The 20896-nt window shown below is 40.6% G+C and overlaps 1 protein-coding gene across 3 annotated transcripts; it reads left to right on the top strand.

Annotated features, from left to right (window-relative positions):
* Positions 1-180: 180 nt before the first annotated feature.
* Positions 181-20706, top strand: adgrg1 (adhesion G protein-coupled receptor G1). Of its 3 annotated transcripts, none has more exons than XM_035163056.2 (15): positions 181-456; positions 8079-8147; positions 8733-8998; positions 9285-9471; positions 9704-9749; positions 10124-10211; positions 14351-14473; positions 14677-14793; positions 15609-15651; positions 15769-15875; positions 16140-16255; positions 16357-16622; positions 16730-16829; positions 16968-17242; positions 19162-20706. In XM_035163056.2, exons 2-15 carry the CDS (start codon positions 8084-8086, stop codon positions 19296-19298), a joined length of 1935 nt encoding a protein of 644 aa, XP_035018947.2. In that variant the 5' UTR covers positions 181-456; positions 8079-8083; the 3' UTR covers positions 19299-20706. The 3 variants fall into 3 exon arrangements, with proteins under 3 accessions (XP_035018947.2, XP_035018930.2, XP_035018939.2); XM_035163039.2 differs by having other exon boundaries at positions 16354-16622; XM_035163048.2 differs by lacking the exon at positions 181-456 and adding an exon at positions 497-550 and having other exon boundaries at positions 16354-16622.
* Positions 20707-20896: the final 190 nt, after the last annotated feature.

Raw genomic sequence — 20896 nt, 5'->3', positions numbered from 1 at the left:
ATAATAATAATCATACAAATAATAATAATAATAACAATAATAACAATAATAACAATAATAATAATAATAATAATAGAGGGGGTTTCTACATCTATTATTCAGCTTCTTATAAGACTTGACTGTTTAATTGTGAAGGTCCTGAGCGGAAGTAGCTTTACGGTCGCTCCAGCTCACACCTCGGACTCGCTGACAGTCGCAGCCCGGCCAGAGTCTCCGTGTGGCGGCCACAGTTCACACGTCAGCCCGGCCTCTGGTTCTCTGCGCTGCGTTCTTTTCTCCACTGTAAAAATATCTGTCACCGTGTGAGGAGCGTCTCAGAAATGAGCTGAACAATTAAAAGAGTGAGAGAAGTGAAGTCTCATCTCTGCGCAGACTCTGCCCGGGTCTGGTGCGGACTTGTAACTGCCTGAGGAGGATCACAGCATCAGAAACACGCCGACAGGGAAACTAGTGCCGGTAAGTCCCCTCTGCACCTTCATTTCAAATAGGAAGCTCCGACTCAAACTGTCACATCCATTTCACCTCATCACGAATCCACCAGTCTACCTCTGTGAGTGAGCTCTTTCAAAAATCTAACACTATTTCAATTGTAAATACAAAAAACAATAGAATCTATATATCTATCTATCTATTTTCATTCATCTGTATAGACATATAAATGATGTGTCTGTGCATATGTTGAATATATAAATATACGTGCTATATATATATATATATATATATATATATATACTTACATTTATTTATATACAGGACACTGAAATAAAATTCTTAACACGATTTGTTTCATTAGGGAGGAACTATATATATTTTTTACATTTTATTTCATTTAATTTGATTTAATTTGTGCTGTAGAGTGTAAAAATAAGGTGACACTCTGCTGTTGTATTACAAATGTAGTGTCGGCTACATATGTTTTCCCATTATTTGTGTTTCATTCTGATTCCCCTCCCTGTAGTAGTGGAAGATGTTTGTCTTGTTACTGGTTTTGATGGGCAGACATCATAGGCAGCAACACCTCTACTGTGCTCTTTCTACAGCTGTGATATGCGGTTTCCAGACTGTGACGAAACACAATCAAAACACAGCACTCAGTTAAAAAAAAAACCCCGCTGTGAAAAGATCTTTAAGATTAGCCTTTCTTCGAGTGCAAACATTACTGATATATAGCAGATAAAGTCATTAGAGAAGCGCGTGGTGATTAAAACTGAAAGTAGACACGGTTGAATTGGTGTTCCTGAAGACAGCATCGCTTGAAATGCAAATTGCTGAGGATGTGTGACTCATTGCAAAAAGCCCATTCTCCTTTGTGCTGACTTCATTTTTTATAATGAGGAAAAGAAAGCCCCTGATGGCAAACGGAACCCCGTGACCAACACTTTTAAGGCCACACTGGGGGTGATTTAGGCCTAACAATATTCTGGCTTTTGTCTGTCTGTGTGTGTGTGTGTGTGTGTGTGTGTGTGTGTGTGTGTGTGTGTGTGTGTGTGTGTGTGTGTGTGTGTGTGTGTGTGTGTGTGTGTGTGTGTGTGTGTGTGTGTGTGTGTGTGTGTGTGTGTGTGTGTGTGTGTGTGTTGTTGTTGTTGTTTTATTGATTTATTCATAGCCCCCAAGGAAATATCTGCTACATTCCACCTGCTCCTGCAATTTCCTCACGGAGGACATGCGGATACAGATAAAGGAACTCGTACGCACTCACGCAGACGTTCACACGGCATCACTATGGTGCTATCACAAAGAATGCAAGAAAGAAGAATTGTAGCCTAGGGAGCATTCCACATGAGCCATATCACATCTAGTCTTCCACTTCAACTTGAGACGCATCTGTGCAGAGGTCTTCGATGCTCATTCCTGCTTTTAGTGTTTGTTGCATCTGGTGAGATGAAAAGAAAAGTCTAGTCATCATGAATACTTTCAATTCGATGTTGTGAGTCTCACTTTCAGAAGTGTCCCCTGTAGCTGTGTGGTATCTGAGTGCAACCTGCCGTTCTCACAGACAAGTCCTGAGCTGCTCGTGCTACGTGCTGTAAATCAACATGTCAGACAGCAACCAGTTTTCTTCTTGTGCTACGACTTGTAGGAAAACAAATACAAATCTTATCTGTAAGCAGTTGGCAGTGCACGACATTGTAGCGCAGTGAAATCTACCCACAGCGACACATTGTGCAAAAACAAAATTAAGACACACACACAAGGTCAGTGTGTAGTTTCAGAACAACAAGTGCGAAGAGTCGACTCCCTGAACAGCTTTTGAGCACCGCAAATTTTATTTCGGCCTTAGTCTCTCTGTGGAAACTCGAAAGATCTACCACGAAGCTAAATGTACTCATGGTACAATGTGAAGGCAGCTTTTCAAAGATGTCTTTACCCTCAATACCTTGCCCTTTCATTTTGTGTTGTGTTGTGCAGGGAGAGTGAACTGTTTGTGTGGGTGTGCACGTCTTTGAGCCATCGGCTTGAACAGCCACAAACCAGCCGCTGATCTTTGACCCTTATTCACGCTCACTGTCACTTCAGCTCTGAGGCCCGACAACAAAGAGCAGCTTTTGTTCCCGGGATTACTCTTCCATGCACATGCATTCTTTGCTCCTTCAGTCTGCTGCGTGCAGAGGAGCCGACTGAAACTGTCCCAGGACAAATTCCCAAACTCCGTATTCAGTCAACTGTAAATGTAGGTGCAAGATAATGGTGTAGCTTTTGGTAGCTGTATCTAAAATGGGCTGTGCAACAAAAGTGCATTAAATAAATAAATTCTCCATGCAGATAGAAATTGTCTGTTCTATCTGCATGGAGAATTTATTTGATGCACTTTTGTTGCAAAGCACATTTTAGATTGCGGTGCGCGAACAGGTACAGAAAATACGTGCTCAAATTTAAAGCACTCATCTGCCGTAAAACATGTGAAAGTGCAGGAAGTGGTTTGTTTAAGGTGCTTTATGCTACTGAAACCAGGTCCAGTATATCACAGGGTTTGAAATTGAGATCTGATCTGCAGCTTCAACTTTAAAGCCAGATCAGTTGCTTCTCTGTATGACACTGCAGTTTGGACGGCTGAGCCTTGGGGCGTTGTATTGGCAGGCATGTTCCATGCTTGGAGCGCTGGGTCGCTGTGCTTATACATATGTGGTCTTTGAGGAACTAATAACCAGAATGTTAAAGGCTCATTGATGCTTCCTTTACAAACCAAGAGTGAAACGTCTATTTCTTTTTTTATTACTTTATTGCTATGATTCCATTCTCGTCTTCCATTCGTCCGTACACTTATCTACTTGTAACACCATTGCATTTTTTTTAACATGTTATACATTTAAAATTGAAAACTATTTTTTTTTTACAGAGAGACAAAATAGATCGACCCAGACAACAACGGAAAAAGCAAAAAGGGTTACCTATTAACCTATTTGTTGCACGTTCTAGACTAAATGAGAGTAGCTGCTATTTTAATAAGTCTATCTTTGGGGTTTTATTCCATTGTGGAATTATTCCATCTCTAATTGCAAAAGTAAATTTCTCCATATCCAAAATTTGTTCTATTGTTGATAGACTGTGATGTAAGTTTTGAAATGTCTACTTCAAACAATGTAACCATCACAGGTTGTCCATTCCTGTTGTTCTCCAACTCGAGTTAATTTCAAATATTAAATCCTTTTTAACATTTGAGGAGTTACAGTGTTGTCCATGCCTTTATATTTTAGATCAGAAATGCTGCATCTGTTACTGCTTTTACATTTCTACTTAAAACATTCCCCTTTAAAACTTTCATCTCAGGGTAAATTATTATTGATTTTACTTATTTATATTGCATTTTGTTTACCTTATTTAAATTGTCCTCTTGTGAAGCACTGTGCCTTAATACTGGCTTTGTCCAGAAACGTGCTATACAAATAAAGCTTATTATAAAGCTTATATTTTTAAATAACTCAGACATTTCTAGGAGTTGATTCCCTTCCGTCTATGTGTCTGTCACCTTTTTCTGCGACACACTTGGTTTTGGTGCCAGAGTGCATCAGGTCGGATTTGAAGATTTGAAAAGATGATTAGTATGAGTCAGAACCCTGAGATGAGAAATTTTACTGGAAAACACAAAGCGAGAGGATGCGAGATGGGGGGGAGGGGGGGTACTTGGCCCCCGTCTCGTTCATACATGCATGGGTTGCTGGAGGAATGTGTTGATGCATGCGCGCAAACGAAAACAATATCAGGCCCATGTCGGTCTATATGTGTGTAGGAGTGACGCGAGCAGTGGAGCAACAAGTTTCCGAGTCTGGGCTCGGTGCTGAAAAGTGAGAAATGCTAAGTCTGCTGTGTGTCAGCAGCGTTCTTGTCTGCGTCTATCTCAACCACACACGCACACACACACGTGACAGACACACACACACACACACACACACACACACACACACACACACACACACACACACACACACACACACACACACGCGCACACACACATCCATTTAATGCCAGCTTTTGTCTGTGCCTGTCGCTCACACGCATACACATGAGAGCTGTGAAGTAATAGAAAAAGGGGAAATTCTTGTGCCTGGGTGCCGTGCAGGGACAATCGAGTGGGTGTGGGTGCAGAGAGAGAGAGAGTTAGTTTACAAGTCATGGCATTTCAGCCAGTTGAAGTGTAAAAGTGTCAGACAGGGAGAATTTAGACTTGTGAGAAAGAGTAACGTCATAGGAAATGCCACTTTATTGGGTTGTACCCACTCATGCATTCACACTCTGAGTATTTTTTCGTAGCGTTAACTCACACATCCTCAAACACTAGTGTAGAGGTGATGCCTTCTCTCGGACGTGTTCGCAGAATTGAACCTTCCACTGTGTGATCGTGCCAGTTGTTGTGGGTGGGGTGACAGTGGTGCTTTCTTCATCAGTATATTGTCGATAGTCAGAGAGCTCCAAAAGGTTGGGTCAGGCTGACGTGAGTCACACATGAACGCTGTGTGAAAATTCACCACCAGTGTGATGCTGACGAGGCTTGTTGTAAAGTTATGTGTCATCGTCTCATTCAGAACTCGACTGTTTGCTCCTTGTTTGGTCTAAATTTAGAGAAATTTACACATTGAGACATTCAAGAGAAAGTAGGAAATTGATCCGCAGGAAACGTTTATTGTAGCACGGGCGCCATGCGGAGGTGGGCTGGTGGGTGCCCCAGAACAGTAGAAAGGGATGTAGTGAGATGTTGTTCAAAACCACGTAGAAAAGTTGGAAAAGTTATTCTTGTTTTTAATTATATCCCAGACCTTACACTGCAATTGTAATGCTTCAGTAACTTTACCAAATGAGTAGGTTAGTGCTGTGAGTCATACCTATGTTGTCATCATTTAGATATATGAAAGTAACAGTTCACAGCTACTTCTTGGAAAAAACACTGCTCCACCTTGTCCCTCTCTGCAAGATGTGGTGTGTGTGTGTATAACACCTGTATTTATTTGTTCAGTATCACAAACCGTTGCAGAGTCACATCTTAGCACCTTTTCCCACAAATGCTTAATGCTGATCTTGAATGATCAAAAAAAGGGAAGTGCCCAAACCACAAAGTCATGCCGTGTGAAGCGTGTGACAGTTTCACTATGTGCACTTATACTGAAGTGACTGGATCTCTCTCAGTTGTACAGAATTCATATTTTAATCATTTAATTAGGAATAAAATAGGTTATTGTCCATAATCAAATGGTTGTATTATAATTATGTTATCTTCATAAATGTGTGTAAACTCTTGATGATGTAAAGAAGCTAGATTTCTTTTAACCATCCATTTGCGCTGATATATTTATATTTTAAGAAAGAGACTGACTAGAGGTTGAAAGGACACTGCTGTCAAAGCCTGACTTGAGTGATCTTAACAAATCAGATTAATCCTGAACTAATTCTGAGCCAGGATCGATCAGATTCACAAAGTAAACTCTGAGCTAAAAGAACTCAGTCTTTGATGCCTGTTTAAATATTGAAATATCACATGTCATTATGTGAGTACAAAAATATGACTCACATAATAGGTATGTATTTTATTTGAAAAGAAATGGTTTTGAACACCCCTCTGTTGATCACATTTATTGCAAATGTGTGCATCTGTGGGATTTTTTGTCTTTAATGATTTAACATGTTGAAAATGCTACTTTTTCTATGATGCATAGGTCAAACTTGAGTAAGCTAAAGCCAGAGGAATGAATTTTACAGGCATTTGTTTGTTTGATTAACAGACGTCGGCGCTCTAACATTTAAATGTTGCAGCGACCACTGAGCCCGTGCATGAATTCCACAGGAACACTTTGCTGCAAGGAGTTTCCTGACAGCTTGTTAAAACAGAGGTCTTCAACAGGGGGTCCGCGACCCCTAGGGGGTCCGCGGAGGTACTGCGGGGGGGGGGGTCGCAACATTTTTGGTTGATTAGACAATTTCTTATATTTTTTTAATTTTTAATTTTTTTCCCACAAATTTAAATGTCTTTAAATACACATTAACATGAATCCAACATATTGTAGCAAACTGATAAATGGAGGCAGAAGACGTTATCTTTCAGTCAGCAATGCACACACTGCCGCTCCTATACCTTGCACATGAAATAAAAACATGAAACAACTGGTTCCTGTCTGTCTTGTGATGATAATGGCAACCGCGACCGCTGTGTTTTCCCCTTGTGAAACAGCATCTTCATCATTCTTCCACACTGTCTCGCACAGACCGTACAGTAACACCACACAGTCACAGATGCAGTGTTGCACTGAAGGGTGCAGTGATTCAGTGCTATGACAAAGATGTGTGATTAAAACCATCTGGGATGAGTAGGCATCCGTGGTAGAAATTGAAAATATGAAAGTACAATACACGTGGTTTAGTGACACGTCTGTATGGTAACGCCCACATGATTCTCACGTGCTGTAACTCATGATGTAAATTGGTGTGTTTTTTGCTGGGGACTTTTGTGTTGTAATCTCTGCAATTACTCATTTCCCTGGCACAAGAAAAATCGGTATGCTATTGGGGAACAAGTGAACTTGTCGTTGTTCATGCGTTTGTGTGGTAGAGCTCACGGTGCCATGGGAGGAGGGTTGTGAAGAAGCCCTTGAGAGAGAGGCCATTAAGCACAAGTCTCTGGCTGAAGAGTGCAGGGCCAAGGGTTGGAAGATCTGGCTGTTCCCTGTATAGATCGTCTGCAGAGGTTTCCCACTGAAATGTAGGTGGTGGCTGTCATCAGTTCTTGGCCTGGATGAAAAGACTCAGAATCAAGCAGCTGGTATGATGGGGGAGGAGGCAGGGAGGAGGGAAGCTGGAAGCTGGAAGCTGTGAGCTGATGGGCAGTGTTTGGCCACTATTGCAGGCCCACCAACTGGAGAGTGTAGTGGTGAAGTAGTGGAAACACTCGGTGAAGGTTGGGGAACCACGGCTGCACGATATATCTAAAATCTACAGTCATCACGGTATCAAAGACTGCTTGCACTGCGATAAATGCGACTCCATGTAACATGCGTTCATGCTCTGGATGTCATCGCGACACTCAACAACGTTATCGCACATCGCATATTTTCCTAATATCGTGCAGCCCTATTGGGTACCACCTGATGACATCAGCTCATGACTAGGCTGTCAACAATGAATGAAAGTCAATGCAAAGCCCTAATAAGGATAGTTGTGCAAAGCTGTGTGTGTGTGTGTGTGTGCCACTCAAAAGGGAAAGAGTGTTTCCATTGATAACAGCATAGAAAGGTCCCTGTGTGTATTTTGAGCCCGAACTCATTTGTATTCATTGATAAGAGAGCGTAGGAGCAGGGGTCTGGAAAAGAACACTATCATTTAAAAAAAGAAAAACCTTTTTCACTATGTCAGACCTGTTCTGGAGTTTGTTGTGGAATTTGTGTCTGCACATAGAAAGAATATAAGAGATACTGTTTGCTTGTGTTGAAATGTGCTTTGTACACTGGACACAAACACACACTGTGTTTTTTCATCGGGTTCCTGTCGTGGGGTTTCGTTTTTAGCGCACTGACAACACTGTGTCTGTGCAGAAAGACATTATAGCTTTGTTCCCTTTGTGCAACTGCATTTGACTCTTTGTTCTCCTGCTGCAGTTTCAATGGAGTCCCGGCTGACAGATAGTCTGAGGGTTGTGTTCATCTTGACCATCCTCCTCGCCACGGGTAAGCCAACCACTAAAACCTTTTTTATCTTAACTTCTATTCTTTTAGCCTCATGTTCATTCATACAATTGTGTTTCAATGTACTCCTCTCCAAACGCACCCGTGTCTGTATATATTCTGTTGTGATATTCAAGTAGAGACAAAAACATCATATGATTGAAACCTCACACATGTGCCATATGTTTCCTCTGTGTGGCTGTGAGGTCTGGCATGTTAAATAAAGGGGGAAGGAGACATACCTGCCTCCAGTGCAGTGTACAAAGAGCTGTGTGAGGGTCAGTACCCTGATGTGAGGTGGGGTATATGGATTCCATTGAGGCTCAATCAGATATTGAGCTTGTGAAATGGTTTTTAGATATAATTCAAAACCATAGTGGTTGTAAAATGCTCTTTGTAAACCTGTGTAAAAGCTCTACAGACAGAAAAGCACAAAGCTGAAATGTATGTGTGACCGACAGAGGGAGGTTGTTCTACAGTGAATGAACCTCCCCCTGTCTCTGGTCTTGCACTGTTTACTGACAGTTGGCGCAACGAAGATCACGAGCAGGAAAAACAAACATCAAGCCTCCTTTTGTGTCCTTTCAGGCTCAAGTGAAAACGACCAGGGCTTGACATTTTGCGGCACCTGGCGTCATGGCAAACACTTGCTGCACCTGAGCTACAACCTCTCTCCAGGATGCAAGGGGATCTCCATCTCAGCCAATAAGAGCTCTCTGTCTGTCGAAGGGCAGATCACAGCCCAGTGTCGGCGGTCTGATGTGATTGACCTCAAGCAGTTTGGACTCGATTCGGAAGAGCAAAGTGACTTCTGTCTGTACTGGGAACCATTGCTGGACCAGTTGAAGCTGCAGGTAAATCAGGGGAATATATTTGCACACAGTGGTTCCAAATATTAATAATTTTACATATTATAGGAAAAAGTTAATATAACACAGGTCATGTTTCCCTCATCATCTGGCTCAATAACATGGATGTTATAGACAAAACAAGTCCATTGTTCTGCATTTTAAGGCAGAAATAAATAAAAAGAAAATAACATCAAGAGTATTTTTTCTTGCCAACCTGCAGATGCTGTAATTGAATTCTTTGTTTATAATAAGGGTTTTTGTGTTTGTTTTTCTTATTTGTGCTGCACAGATCGGAGGAAAAAACCTCACTCTGTGCAGGCCCACCAGCCTGCAGGGCACCTGCTGCACAGATCTGTCTCTGGGCCCCAAACAGCCCGAGGCCGACTACGGCATCGTCAATGGAAGAATCCAAACAGACATCATCACCGAGAAAACGCGCATCGCCTTCAAGTTCAATGGGAGGCCCATCAGCTGCAGTAAGGAAGATATTCTGTATTGTTCTCTGATCTAAAAAGCCAGTTTTCCACACTTTTAAGATAATCTTTTGTTCAGTCAAATGTTTATACGGCTACTCAGATTATATTTGTATAAATAGTCCAAAGATGATGCAAATGAACTGCAGAATGTGATTTTTGTTTAGGTTTCACAGTTTCGAGTTAAACTTGACAAACTAAAAATTGCTATTTTGTGTATCTTTCTTTTTTGCAGAAGAGTTATGTAATCAAGCGAGAGGCGGATCCACCCAAGTCAACATGTAATTTCCTGTTTTTTAATCAAATGAATGAATGACAGTTGGACAGGTTGTGTTTGTCATCATCCTTCCTTCTATGGCTTTGTGTTAATTGCTAAGGCCACTGTTTAAGAACAGTAATCTACCACGTAAACTTTGGCCATTTAAAGGAAAAAAAAACTTTGAAGTACACTCGGGTGGGGGGGTACAAAGATAAACTTTCTTTCTTCAAATGACCACCTGAAACCAGTTCCTCATGATGGTGTGTGTGTGTGTGTGTGTGTGTGTGTGTGTGTGTGTGTGTGTGTGTGTGTGTGTGTGTGTGTGTGTGTGTGTGTGTGTGTGTGTGTGTGTGTGTGTGTGTGTGTGTGTGTGTGTGTGTGTGTGTGCATGTCCAGGATTGAAGACAATGCTGAAGATCCTTGTGCTTCCAGCTTTGAGGTGGAGATGAACGATGATTTCAGAGGCTACAACGTCACATCTCCCGTAAGACAAACACACCAACACAGTGAAAGCATGACTCACTGTTACAGTCTAGACTCTAGAGGGAAGTCGAACTTAAAGCAATAAACCTAAACCACCGTTCAGGACTAACAGCTTTTAACTTTCTCAGCCTGTATTTTGTGTTCAGTCTAGAGTTCATTGGTGTCTAATAAAGACAAAAGTCTTTACACCAAGGTCACTAATACAAACCTTTTGGTTTCATATCCTAATATAGCTCAGCTCTGTAGTTTTTAATCAGATATTACAAAATTACTTACTTACTTACTCAATATGTGATAAGTGACTAATTATGACAGAAGAACTATGTGCAGGGAACTGTTCAGTGCTACAGTGTGGCTCACTTTCAACTATTAGCCTTTGTAGCATAAAGGATTGAGAAGATGACTCAGGCTGTGGATACACAGACAGTAATGGTTAGTAGGATCACTTTGTTGCTGGTTTAGCTGCTTTCCGACATGCACTAATCTTTCCCTATCTTAACCAGAGAGGCTGTATGTTAGAATGCAAATGTCAGGATGACAAGGAGGTGTTACACATGTAAAAGACACTGACAAAGATGTCTTAGGAAGGGAGCTGTTATTATACTGACGAAGATGTCAAGAGAGCTTTTGGTGGTACCGGGCCGACACTGGTGTCAATGTGCTGTAAGCAAAAACATGATTTCCACAGCAGAATTGATACATTTCTTCCTGCCTCCTGCATGCTTTAACCCCACGCCACCTCTCACCTGAACACTGTCTCCTTCTGCATTCTTTATATCATGTCCCATCTCAACTTCAATGACATCAAGAAAAACCTACCTCTGACCTTACAATCTCCTTCCCCTATATTTTTCTTTATGCAGTATTTATTTGTGTTCAGGGAATTATGGGACTAGCTGTCTTAATACCTCTTTATTCTCCAACTCCAACATATCCCTGACATATTCTTGATGACTCTGCCGCCACGAAGGGTGATAGAAGATGAGTGACGAGTGGTAGGCAGGGAACTGGAGTGTTCAAAGTAAACAATGGTAGAAGGGAAGCATCAGCTACTGCTTCCAAAGTGTCAAAACTCACTTTGATGAGCGAGTGACTGCAGGCGTATATGGGGACGGGCCAGTTTACACTCGTCTCAGCCCTGTGCTGGCTACACTGCAGTCGTGCACCGGGAGCATTTGGTCTTTATATGCTAATTTGAGAAGGCTGTCTTAGTCCAGCTCTTTTGTGTGTCACCAACAGTATAGTCCACACGGGCCACATTAGCAGCTACTGTGACCACACTGGTTTTGTCTTGATTTCATTTTGGCCTCATATTTAAAACATAACAAAGTACATTTCCTCTGAGGCACAAAGAGAAGATAAAATACATCTGTGTGAGAAAATAACTGAACACTTATCAGGTTTCAACTGTAGGTCTCAGCATTAAACACAACCGTGCTCTCACAAAGAGTTGCATAGGCAGTGGTTCATAAACGTGATGATGTCTTGATGTCAAACTTGCGGGAGTAGGCTTCTTTACCTCTGAGGCAGTTTTCTTCTGTTTGGATCAGTGGCTTAGCAGCGTTTGAAACAAGACAGTAGGTTTTCATTCAAATGGAGGCTGGTGATGATTTAGTTCACAAAAATAGGTGAGAGTTTGACCACATGAAAGTGCCTGGTAGCTCCGTTTTACTGACAAGTAGTATGTTAGTAGTAGTATGTTTACAGCTGATGTTTATTTTCCTCCAAACTACCTTAAAATAGAGCTATGTGCGTAAGTGCCCAGCAATCTACACACCGTCTACTAATTAGGGCTGTGAGCACCACGGGGCTGTGATGCTCACTGAGGAGCAGAGCAGCACGGTGGTACAAAGTCCTGTCAACGCTTTAACTCAATTATTTTGTTGCTATTGTTCCTGCATCCTGTGTTTGACTGGATAATTGCAGGGTTTTTTTCAATTGCTCAAAAGCATCGATCAATACTGAAGCCACTTTTTCAAAACTACTCGTACAGTCTGCATCATCAACGCGAGTCAAATAAGAAACAGTCAAATTTGCAAAATTGCAAAAGTGATAACAACAGTTAAAGCCTCAGGAATAAATATAGTACATCAATATTAATTTAAAGGTTAAGTGTGTAAGATATAGGTGAAAGGGATCTATTGGTAGAAATTTTATATAAAATAATACTAGTGATATTTTCACATCATTACAAGTGTGTAATCGTATAAATTGTTGTTTTCTTTACCCTAGAATGAGCCCTTTATATTTAAATACTTTATATTTACATCTGGAGCGGGTCCTCTCTATGGAGGCCGCCATGTTTTTATACAGTCGTCCAGACTGGACAACCTAAACACCTTTTGAGTTTTTATGAAAACTGAAGCTATCACAGGTTCTCTTTCATGTTTGGAAGGAGAGGGTGAGGTGAGAGGTATTCAGCTGGGACATGCAACTTGTCACTAAATTCTACACACTGAACCTTTAAAACCAAGGAATCAACTAAAACAATAGCTGAGGGCAAAATAAGATTAAATAAAAAACTTAAGTTGCCGTAAGGATAAAAATGAGTTGAGCATTAGATTGTTCTGTCTGTTGTTAGATAGGAGATATCAGGGGTAAAAGACCAATAAGGGCCTCATAGATAAATAAAATCCAGTGTGTTTCTCCCCTAACAGAGAGAGAGGCACATTCACCCTTTTACTATAACTCTTATGGACGATGAGTATTAAACCAGCATTACATGTGCATACATGTCTCAAAATTAGATCATTCAACCGAACACTAGAACACACAATTCTCTCTCAGAAAGCAAAAGCTGTAACTCATAACACACTTTAAAAACACCAGCAACAGGGAGCATCACATAAATCAAGAACTTCAATCTTCGAAGTTTGATGTTTTTTCCACATAAATCTGTATTTTATGATAGAATAAGAGCACCCGTTTACTTTGTTAAATGTACTTCAGTATTTTGTAACACAAAATAATCTGAAATTGGTTCAACTTTTTTATGTTCTTTTCATATCCTTGGAAAAAAACTAATTTCTCAAATTCCAGGGCTTCAATAATGGTGTCAGGATTTAATATCTGCAGGAACCAAATGCAGGTGACGGACTTGGCAGCAAAGAACAAAATGTAATTAAATATACAGACTTAGAGTCACAGGAAGTCAGGTAGACAAACTGAAAATCCCCCAAAAAATAAGGCAGAAGAACCAAAGAAGGCTGGTGATGGTGAAAAACTGAAACAGTAGGAGCGCAGAACAGAACTGGAAACACAAACGACCTGAGGGGAACACAGAGACATTCAACACAACTGAACTCTGGTGAAACACATGAGTGCAGACGATCACTAGGGCAGCAAACGGGACAAAGACAGGAAGTAGAGCAAGAGACACACAAGTAAAGAAGTTTGCACTCAGTGTGCAAACAAATAACCAAACACAGAACACACATTTAGAAAACATCCATAAAGTAATTATGTCTTCTCTAGATGCATCATGGAAAGTATCTTGTGAAATGTGTAATCCACCCCTGCCACTCTTCTGTCTCCACCAGCCTTGTTTCTAAACGAAATCATTCTGAAGCCATCCCCACTTGTCTGTTTGGTAATGAGACTAAAAACACCAGGGTGTAATAATAATTCCAAACACAGCAGGTACAACCTGCTGTGTTTGGAATTATAATTTTTTTGTTTTATTGTAAATAGTCTGCTAACATTTTCTAAACATCTCAATGTGGTTTCTGCAGAGATGCATGAAAGTTGCCATCATTCTGTTTTGACTATGTTCTCACCAGTTTTGAAAACCCTATTAGAATGTGAAACATGTGCTTGTGAATGTGTAGTGTTTTGCAGTTGGCGGGTTGTGAATGAAAACAGCTCATGGCTTTTGGAGAATGTGGTTGTTAAATGTATTCTGTGTGAAAGTTTGTCCCACGTAGAATTCTGTGTCAGTGATGTGTGACGACTTCACATTTGATCTATTCATGTTTTCAATCCCCAAAAAAAGAAAGAATTGATGCTCAATGATTTGTCAGTTAGTGGCTGATAGTTTCCATGTTTACCATTCATGCATTGTCTTGAAGATGAATCTACCCAAACCTTGTTGAGCCGTCTTTAACTGTCCAGTGTCCACTCTACATACATTCTGTTCTTCAGGTCACTAAAGGTGTATTTCAAGAGTCCACCGCCACTGTCCATCTCCCCTCTGCTCTCAAACAAGCTGTGAAGACGACAACCAAAGTAGTCTGCACATTCTTCAGAAACAACACCCAATTCCAGGTGAGGCTCTGTTTGTCCTCAGTCAACATGAGCAGCTGAGCCTCAAACACCTGCCTGTCTGCCTAGTCTCAAGTTCACAAGCTCCGACTTTGAAACAAATGTTCCTGCTTTTATTCCTGTGTGTTTATATGTAGGATGAATTATATGAGGAGTATGTGAAGGTGTGTTAAGTGTGTGTGTGTGTGTGTGTGTGTGTGTTCCAGGTGGGTCACAAGGAGGTCAGGATTCTCAGTGAGGTGGTGGAAATTACCGTGGAGAACGAAATCATCATTGATCTGCCTGAGCCAATCAGGATTGACTTTTACCATGATGCCATACCTGTAAGTCTTTGTGCTTTAGTCCGTGTCAGTGGGATCAATATCCACATTTTCTATTGTGTGGATGGTGGAGTATTCGATGCCAAGCACTGTGAATTGGAAAATGTTGGGTTTACTTCAGGAAAAGTATTTCTTAGTCCGTGTCTGGCTCAGGTAGGAACAACACCACTGGATATTCTTGAGCTTAGAGCGTCCCCGTGAAACTGAGACACAGCTGGGGCAAATGTATTGTCACTTTGATGTTTGTGCTGTAACAAACATAACTTCTCAAATGTGGTTTAGCTGCAGATGGTGTTTCTGTTCCGTGACGTCTGCCTTAAGCTGTCTGTCGCGTTTGTGTTCTCGTGAGAACACACAGAAACCACAAAGTTTCTTCTCTTAACTCACATGCACACACGTACACATTTCAGATAATTACAGTACCAGATGTTTCAGTCACTACTAAATCAAAAACTGTAGTAATAACTTTGTTAATGTGATTAAAAATAATATTACAATAATATGAATACAATAATATTAAATATAAATACACAATAGTGCTTTACAAGACAAAAATAGAGAATAGAGGGAAAATAAAAGAAAATGTTTTAAAGTTTTGAAGATCATGCACCATTAGGGCGCAAATATAAAAAAAGTGCTATTGATGATAAAATAACATTCTAAAATTATTAGAATAGTCAGTAAGATGGGAGCTGGGAGAGAGACTTTGTGTAAATAAAAGGTTTTTACAATGTGACATCAGACTTTGTGAAGAAAAAAAAAGAGCAATGTATTTTAAAAGGAAATGATTACAGCTCGTCTCTTTGTCTTTATTTCAGAAAATGCATTCAAGGAAATGTGTTTCATGGGACACCAGGAAAAGTAGGAAGCCTTTAGAACATTTATAATTTCATTCATGAAACATGTTTCCTAGTGTATTTACTGCCAAACCCATTGATGAGAATGAGATATGTTTAACCCGTCATTGTCTGTGTGCAGATCCACTGCAGGTCAGCTGGTTGGTGGATGGGTGTATAACACAGCAGAGAGGAGCAGAGAACACAGAGTGTCTGTGTAATCACCTGACCTACTTCTCCGTACTGGTGGTGAGACACGTCACACATATGCCGCCATTTTTCTTTTTCAAGAATCAAACAAACTAAATAATAAGATGCAGAAACAACAAATCTATATTTCGAACAATATTAACATAACTCAGAACTCACATGAACATCTCTAGATGATTTTACACGCAGACGCTATCATCAGTGTAATGTGAAGAAACACACACATGATACATAGAAATGTATACATTCCATATTTTTGTGTATGAAGAGCTTGTTGCTCTTTGCTGTGTGTGCTCATGACAGCAACTGGAGCCTCGACCAGTGCGCCATCTCCTGGCCCTGACCACAATTACATCTCTGGGCTGTGCCGTGTCTTTGATCAGCTGTGTTGCTCTCATCACTTTTCTCTGCAGGAAGAGGTAACACTATAATGACGAAGGTATCAAAAATAAAAGTAAAGTAATATAATTTTCGAACAATTGATTAACTTCTCTTTCTCTCTCCATCCTCCCTATAGCAGACGACCGAAGGAGCAGTCCAAACCCATCCACCTGGGCTTAGCCGTGTCCCTCGCCGCCCTCAACCTGCTCTTCTTCTTTACTGGGGTCCTGGCCAATGTGGGCGGGGAGGGTCTGTGCACCTGGGTGGGGGCGGCCCTCCACTATAGCCTGCTCAGCACCTTCACCTGGATGGGTATAGAAGTGTTCTACACATTCTGGTTGGTGTGCATGGTTTTAACCAAGTACACCTTACCAAAGCCCTACATATGGAACCTGGTCGGCTTCGGTGAGTGTCTGAAGTAAAATCTTTAAGGTATACTTTACTTTAAAACGTTGGCCGTTGACATTAACGTGTGCCCCTTTCAAATTTGGCCTTTCAAATTTCCTTTCCAGTTCTCCCTGCTGTTCCTATTGTCATCCTGGCTGCAGTAGGTGACATTTATGGAATGAGAGAGTTGGTGCCAAGCGATGACGTCTCCAACCCTTATCAGATGTAAGCAAGATTAAACGTTGTAATGCCGGGATAGTGAGAAGATCCTAAATAAGGCTGCAGGGGATGATGAGATGTCTGTATTGGAAAAAGAACTGAAGCCATTTTCTTCCACTTTCTGGGATTATTTGTTTTCTCCAGGTGCTGGATGAAATCTAACGACAAGGCGTTGCTGGCTCACTATTTCACCACCATGACGATCCTGGTCATCCTGGTGGTGTTGGGCATCATGATGCTCTTCCTCATCTACTGGAAGATCCGTCACAGGGTTGAGTGGAGGCAGAACCGTGTGGCTTTTCTCAGTATCTGGGGCCTCAGCTGCCTCTTCGGAACATCTTGGGGTCTGACCTTCCTGGACTTTGGTCCCCTCTCTGACTTGGTTCTTTTCCTCTTCTGCATCCTCAACTCCTTTCAAGGTCAGTACAAACAGGCTTCAGTCAGTCCAGATTGCACTTTGGCTTTATATTATGTTGTCAACCTCTTTTTTAGGAAACAGTGGCTACAGAGTGTGGCTGTAAACTTATATCAACTTGTTTAGACTATTTTGTATTTTTACCATCAGAGCAGAGCAGAGACTCCGGGTGTTTGGATTGTTGGCTCAGAGATTGGTGTCTGTGTATCAGTGAGTCAGTTGTCCATTGTATCAGTGTGGGAATGAGACAATGACCATGTGGTTAAACATGACCTTCAGTCACTGTTGCCTATCAGAAGAAAAGCAGTTTCCTCTCACGTGCAGAACACTTGTTTTTGATTCAGGTCCATGTGGGAACAGGGACCTGAACAACCCTGTTGTTGCTGCACAAGTTAGGAAAGAAAATGTAAATGCTAAGTAGTTAACATGTGACACAAATATTTAATCTTTTGAAATACATTAACTAATAAACGTTTTGGAGCAGAACTGAGTAAGGGAAGCTTCATGAATGTAACCTCACTGAAACTGTTTTTTTATGATAATCGTCTCCGACAGAAACCCGCATTAGCTAATGAAAGCAGGCTGAGAAACGCACACAGACAGGGAAGAAGATCCGTCACTTTTTCAAACATCCAGCCAAAAAACACAGCTTACACTACAGGTGGTTGTTTGTTTATCAGTTAGTAAGATTAACAACATGCCTGTGGGAAGTTTGACGAGCTCAATCAGGCTTCATTTGTAAGACGTTGTTATCTAGACTAGCTCTGATTCGTATGCTAACAATTACATTTTAAACTTAATTTCCAATGATGCTGGCTGGACATTAACCTGGCCATTTTCACAATGAATGCACTCTGTGTATGTTGTTATGTGTAATTTGTTACATAATGCATTCATGTAAAAGCATGAATTTACTGTTGTCTCTTAATATGTTTTGTATGGAAGCATCTTAATTTGTAAAGTAACTACCAACTATAATGAGATAGAAAATAATAGTGGAGTAAAAAGTAGAATATTTACCTCTGAGATCTAATGGAGTAGATGTATAAAGAAACATGAAATTGCAACACTCGAGTTATGTAGTCCCTCAAATTTGTATACAGTAATTGAGTAAATGTACTGAGTTACATTCCATCCTTGTTTACCCCACACCAGTACAAATAAACAATAACAATAATAATAATAAAATGTTAATTAATTTGTCTACATGATTTAGATTTCAGTTGTTCTAGTCTCCTAGTCTATATATAATCTCTGATATGAGTGACAGAAGTTCATGCACCTGTTTAATAACGGCGTGAGAGAACCGAAAGTTATAGTTTCCCCACCTTTTTTTTACCACACAGCCCTGGACCCAACCCATTACCTGTACAGTTATATCCAGAACCGGACGGACCCATGAACCTTAACCTGACCCGTCACCCGGGATTAAATACACATGCTACATACACAGTCACTCACATCAAATGGGTTGTTGTCCTCGTCCTCTGGTTTTGATGCCTGAGTTATTTTCTTGGAAAAGTGTCTCTGAATTTTCGCAGTATTTGAGCTCCTGTCGCTTTCGATGTGTTTCCTCACCTTTGAGTTCCCTTGCTTGCTGCTATGTGAGGCTAATAGTTTATGGCACTTGTACAAGCAGCAAAGCCACTGAGAATGTATTCACCACTGGCTATTCTATTTTGAGGAACAGGCTAGTTCGCTGTCAGTAGTGACAGTTATTTGAGCAGAAGTAAAGTGGTTAAAGGTTATTTCACTTAAAACAAAATACCTCATATAAGCTGATTTAGATGTTAAAAATACTGCACAATGATTTTAACTTAATTTATCCAGAAAGAAAACAAGATCTCACCGGCTGCCCGCCTGCGTTTGTTTCATGAATTTGTGAGCAAATGAATAAGTCTTGGTTGTGGTCTGATCTCCCAGGCTTCTTTCTGATGCTGCGGTTCTACATGCTGGAGTGGATGAGTAAACAGGCTGGAGACTCTGCTCAGAGCAGCAACAGCAACGGATCGACCAGGCAACACATGCTGAAGGCCCCGGAGAAGAGTGAAATGGACTGAAAAGGGTGTAAGATGGTCCAGCAGTCAAGCTTTTTGTGTAGAATTAAAGTGTTCCAATTAATGTAAATGATAAAATGGAGGATGTGACACCACAGGCTGAGACACTGTAAATTCAAAGTTTGTTCAGTTGTGGTAACTGCTGGGAAATCCGCTGAAGAGTGAATTACAACGTGGCCCCAATAAGAACTCTTTGGAATCAAACATCACAGGATGGTAAACATAAGCACAATGAGTTAAATTCACAGATCGCACCTCGTTGGATTTTAAAACTTGCCTTAACTCGGATTTCAGAGGTGATGATGCTGGGTCAGCAGTTCTGTCAAAAGACCCCAGTACCTTTAGCCCCAAGTTTTTGAGGGAGTAAGATTCATTAGTTGTCTGATAGAATGAACATTCAGCAAAATTTGTTCAGATGCATTTGGCAAATAATCATTTTGGTTTAAAGCTACTCTGGAAATCAAGCTTTTATTAGCCTGTGAGCCGGTCATAGCGACGTCTTCCAGCAGCTCACACTGTAGCATACTGTAGACCAGAAGCATGGTCATTGGTCACATATTGACTGAAATGGATGGATATTAGCTAAATATCATTATAACATTGCTGGAAGCATTTTGCTCAGTCCGGTGTGGTAAACTCCACATCTGACTGTCAAATCAGGTTAAAAAAATACTTGATTCTTCTTCTCTGGAGAAGAAATGACACCCTCACTCAGGAACTCATTATTCAGGCCTGGAGCCTGTGTTTGTACATTACCTAGACTGGCTCTAGGCATAAAAGAGAAATAGTTTATTTGAGATTTTCAGTTTCCAGTTCATAGAAAAGACTATGGATAATTTTTTAAGCTCTTCTTGTACCTTAGATAAGCTTTGATTTAGAATTTTGTACTGTGTACGCTTTTGTGAGTCTTTTAAAGTAGCACTTTAGATTTTGTATTGTTCTAATATAATTGAAGACATTTCTTATACAATATGTGTGTGTGCATTGTAAAATAATAGCTGAATGTTTTATATTAAATAGACTCCATATTTTCTCTTTACTGTATGCAAACATTGAGTCAAAATTATTTACTTAAAATATTATTATTTTCAGGTCTAAACCTGAAGAATGGACCAAACGCATTTCAATTGAGTCATAGTTAAAGTATGTATATTTGGCTGGCACAATGTATTTTTGTTTCTTTATTTTTTTTACATTCATGAATTCAAATAGAAATAAAAAAATTCCTGCATGTATAATTTTAGTTAACGTGACATGTGCCCATAATGGAGTTTATAGATACTGTGATGTTTGCACTGTTTTGTTCTCTAAAGTGAATTTATACGCCACATGGATCATTGTGTATATTTGTGTTTTTGTGGATCTACGTTGTATAATAGATTATTAATTAAACAAATCTTTTGGTTAAAGAGTTACAGTGTACAATGCCTGTGTTTGTGTGGGTGTGTGGGGGGGGGGGGTGCAGCATTGCACAGCAAGCACATTCAAGGCCTGCTTTCTTCCTGCTCTGTCGTCTCTCCTTATCTGTGCCTGCGTGTTTCCTCCCTGGAGGTTTTACGTTTGTTTTTCTCTCCTCACAAAGTTGTTGCCTGTTCAACCAT

This window comes from Hippoglossus stenolepis, chromosome 1 (assembly GCF_022539355.2).
Source record: "Hippoglossus stenolepis isolate QCI-W04-F060 chromosome 1, HSTE1.2, whole genome shotgun sequence".
In the NCBI taxonomy this organism is placed as follows: domain Eukaryota; kingdom Metazoa; phylum Chordata; class Actinopteri; order Pleuronectiformes; family Pleuronectidae; genus Hippoglossus; species Hippoglossus stenolepis.
Note: the sequence above shows the minus strand (reverse complement) of the source record. Positions and strands in the feature narration are given on the sequence as shown.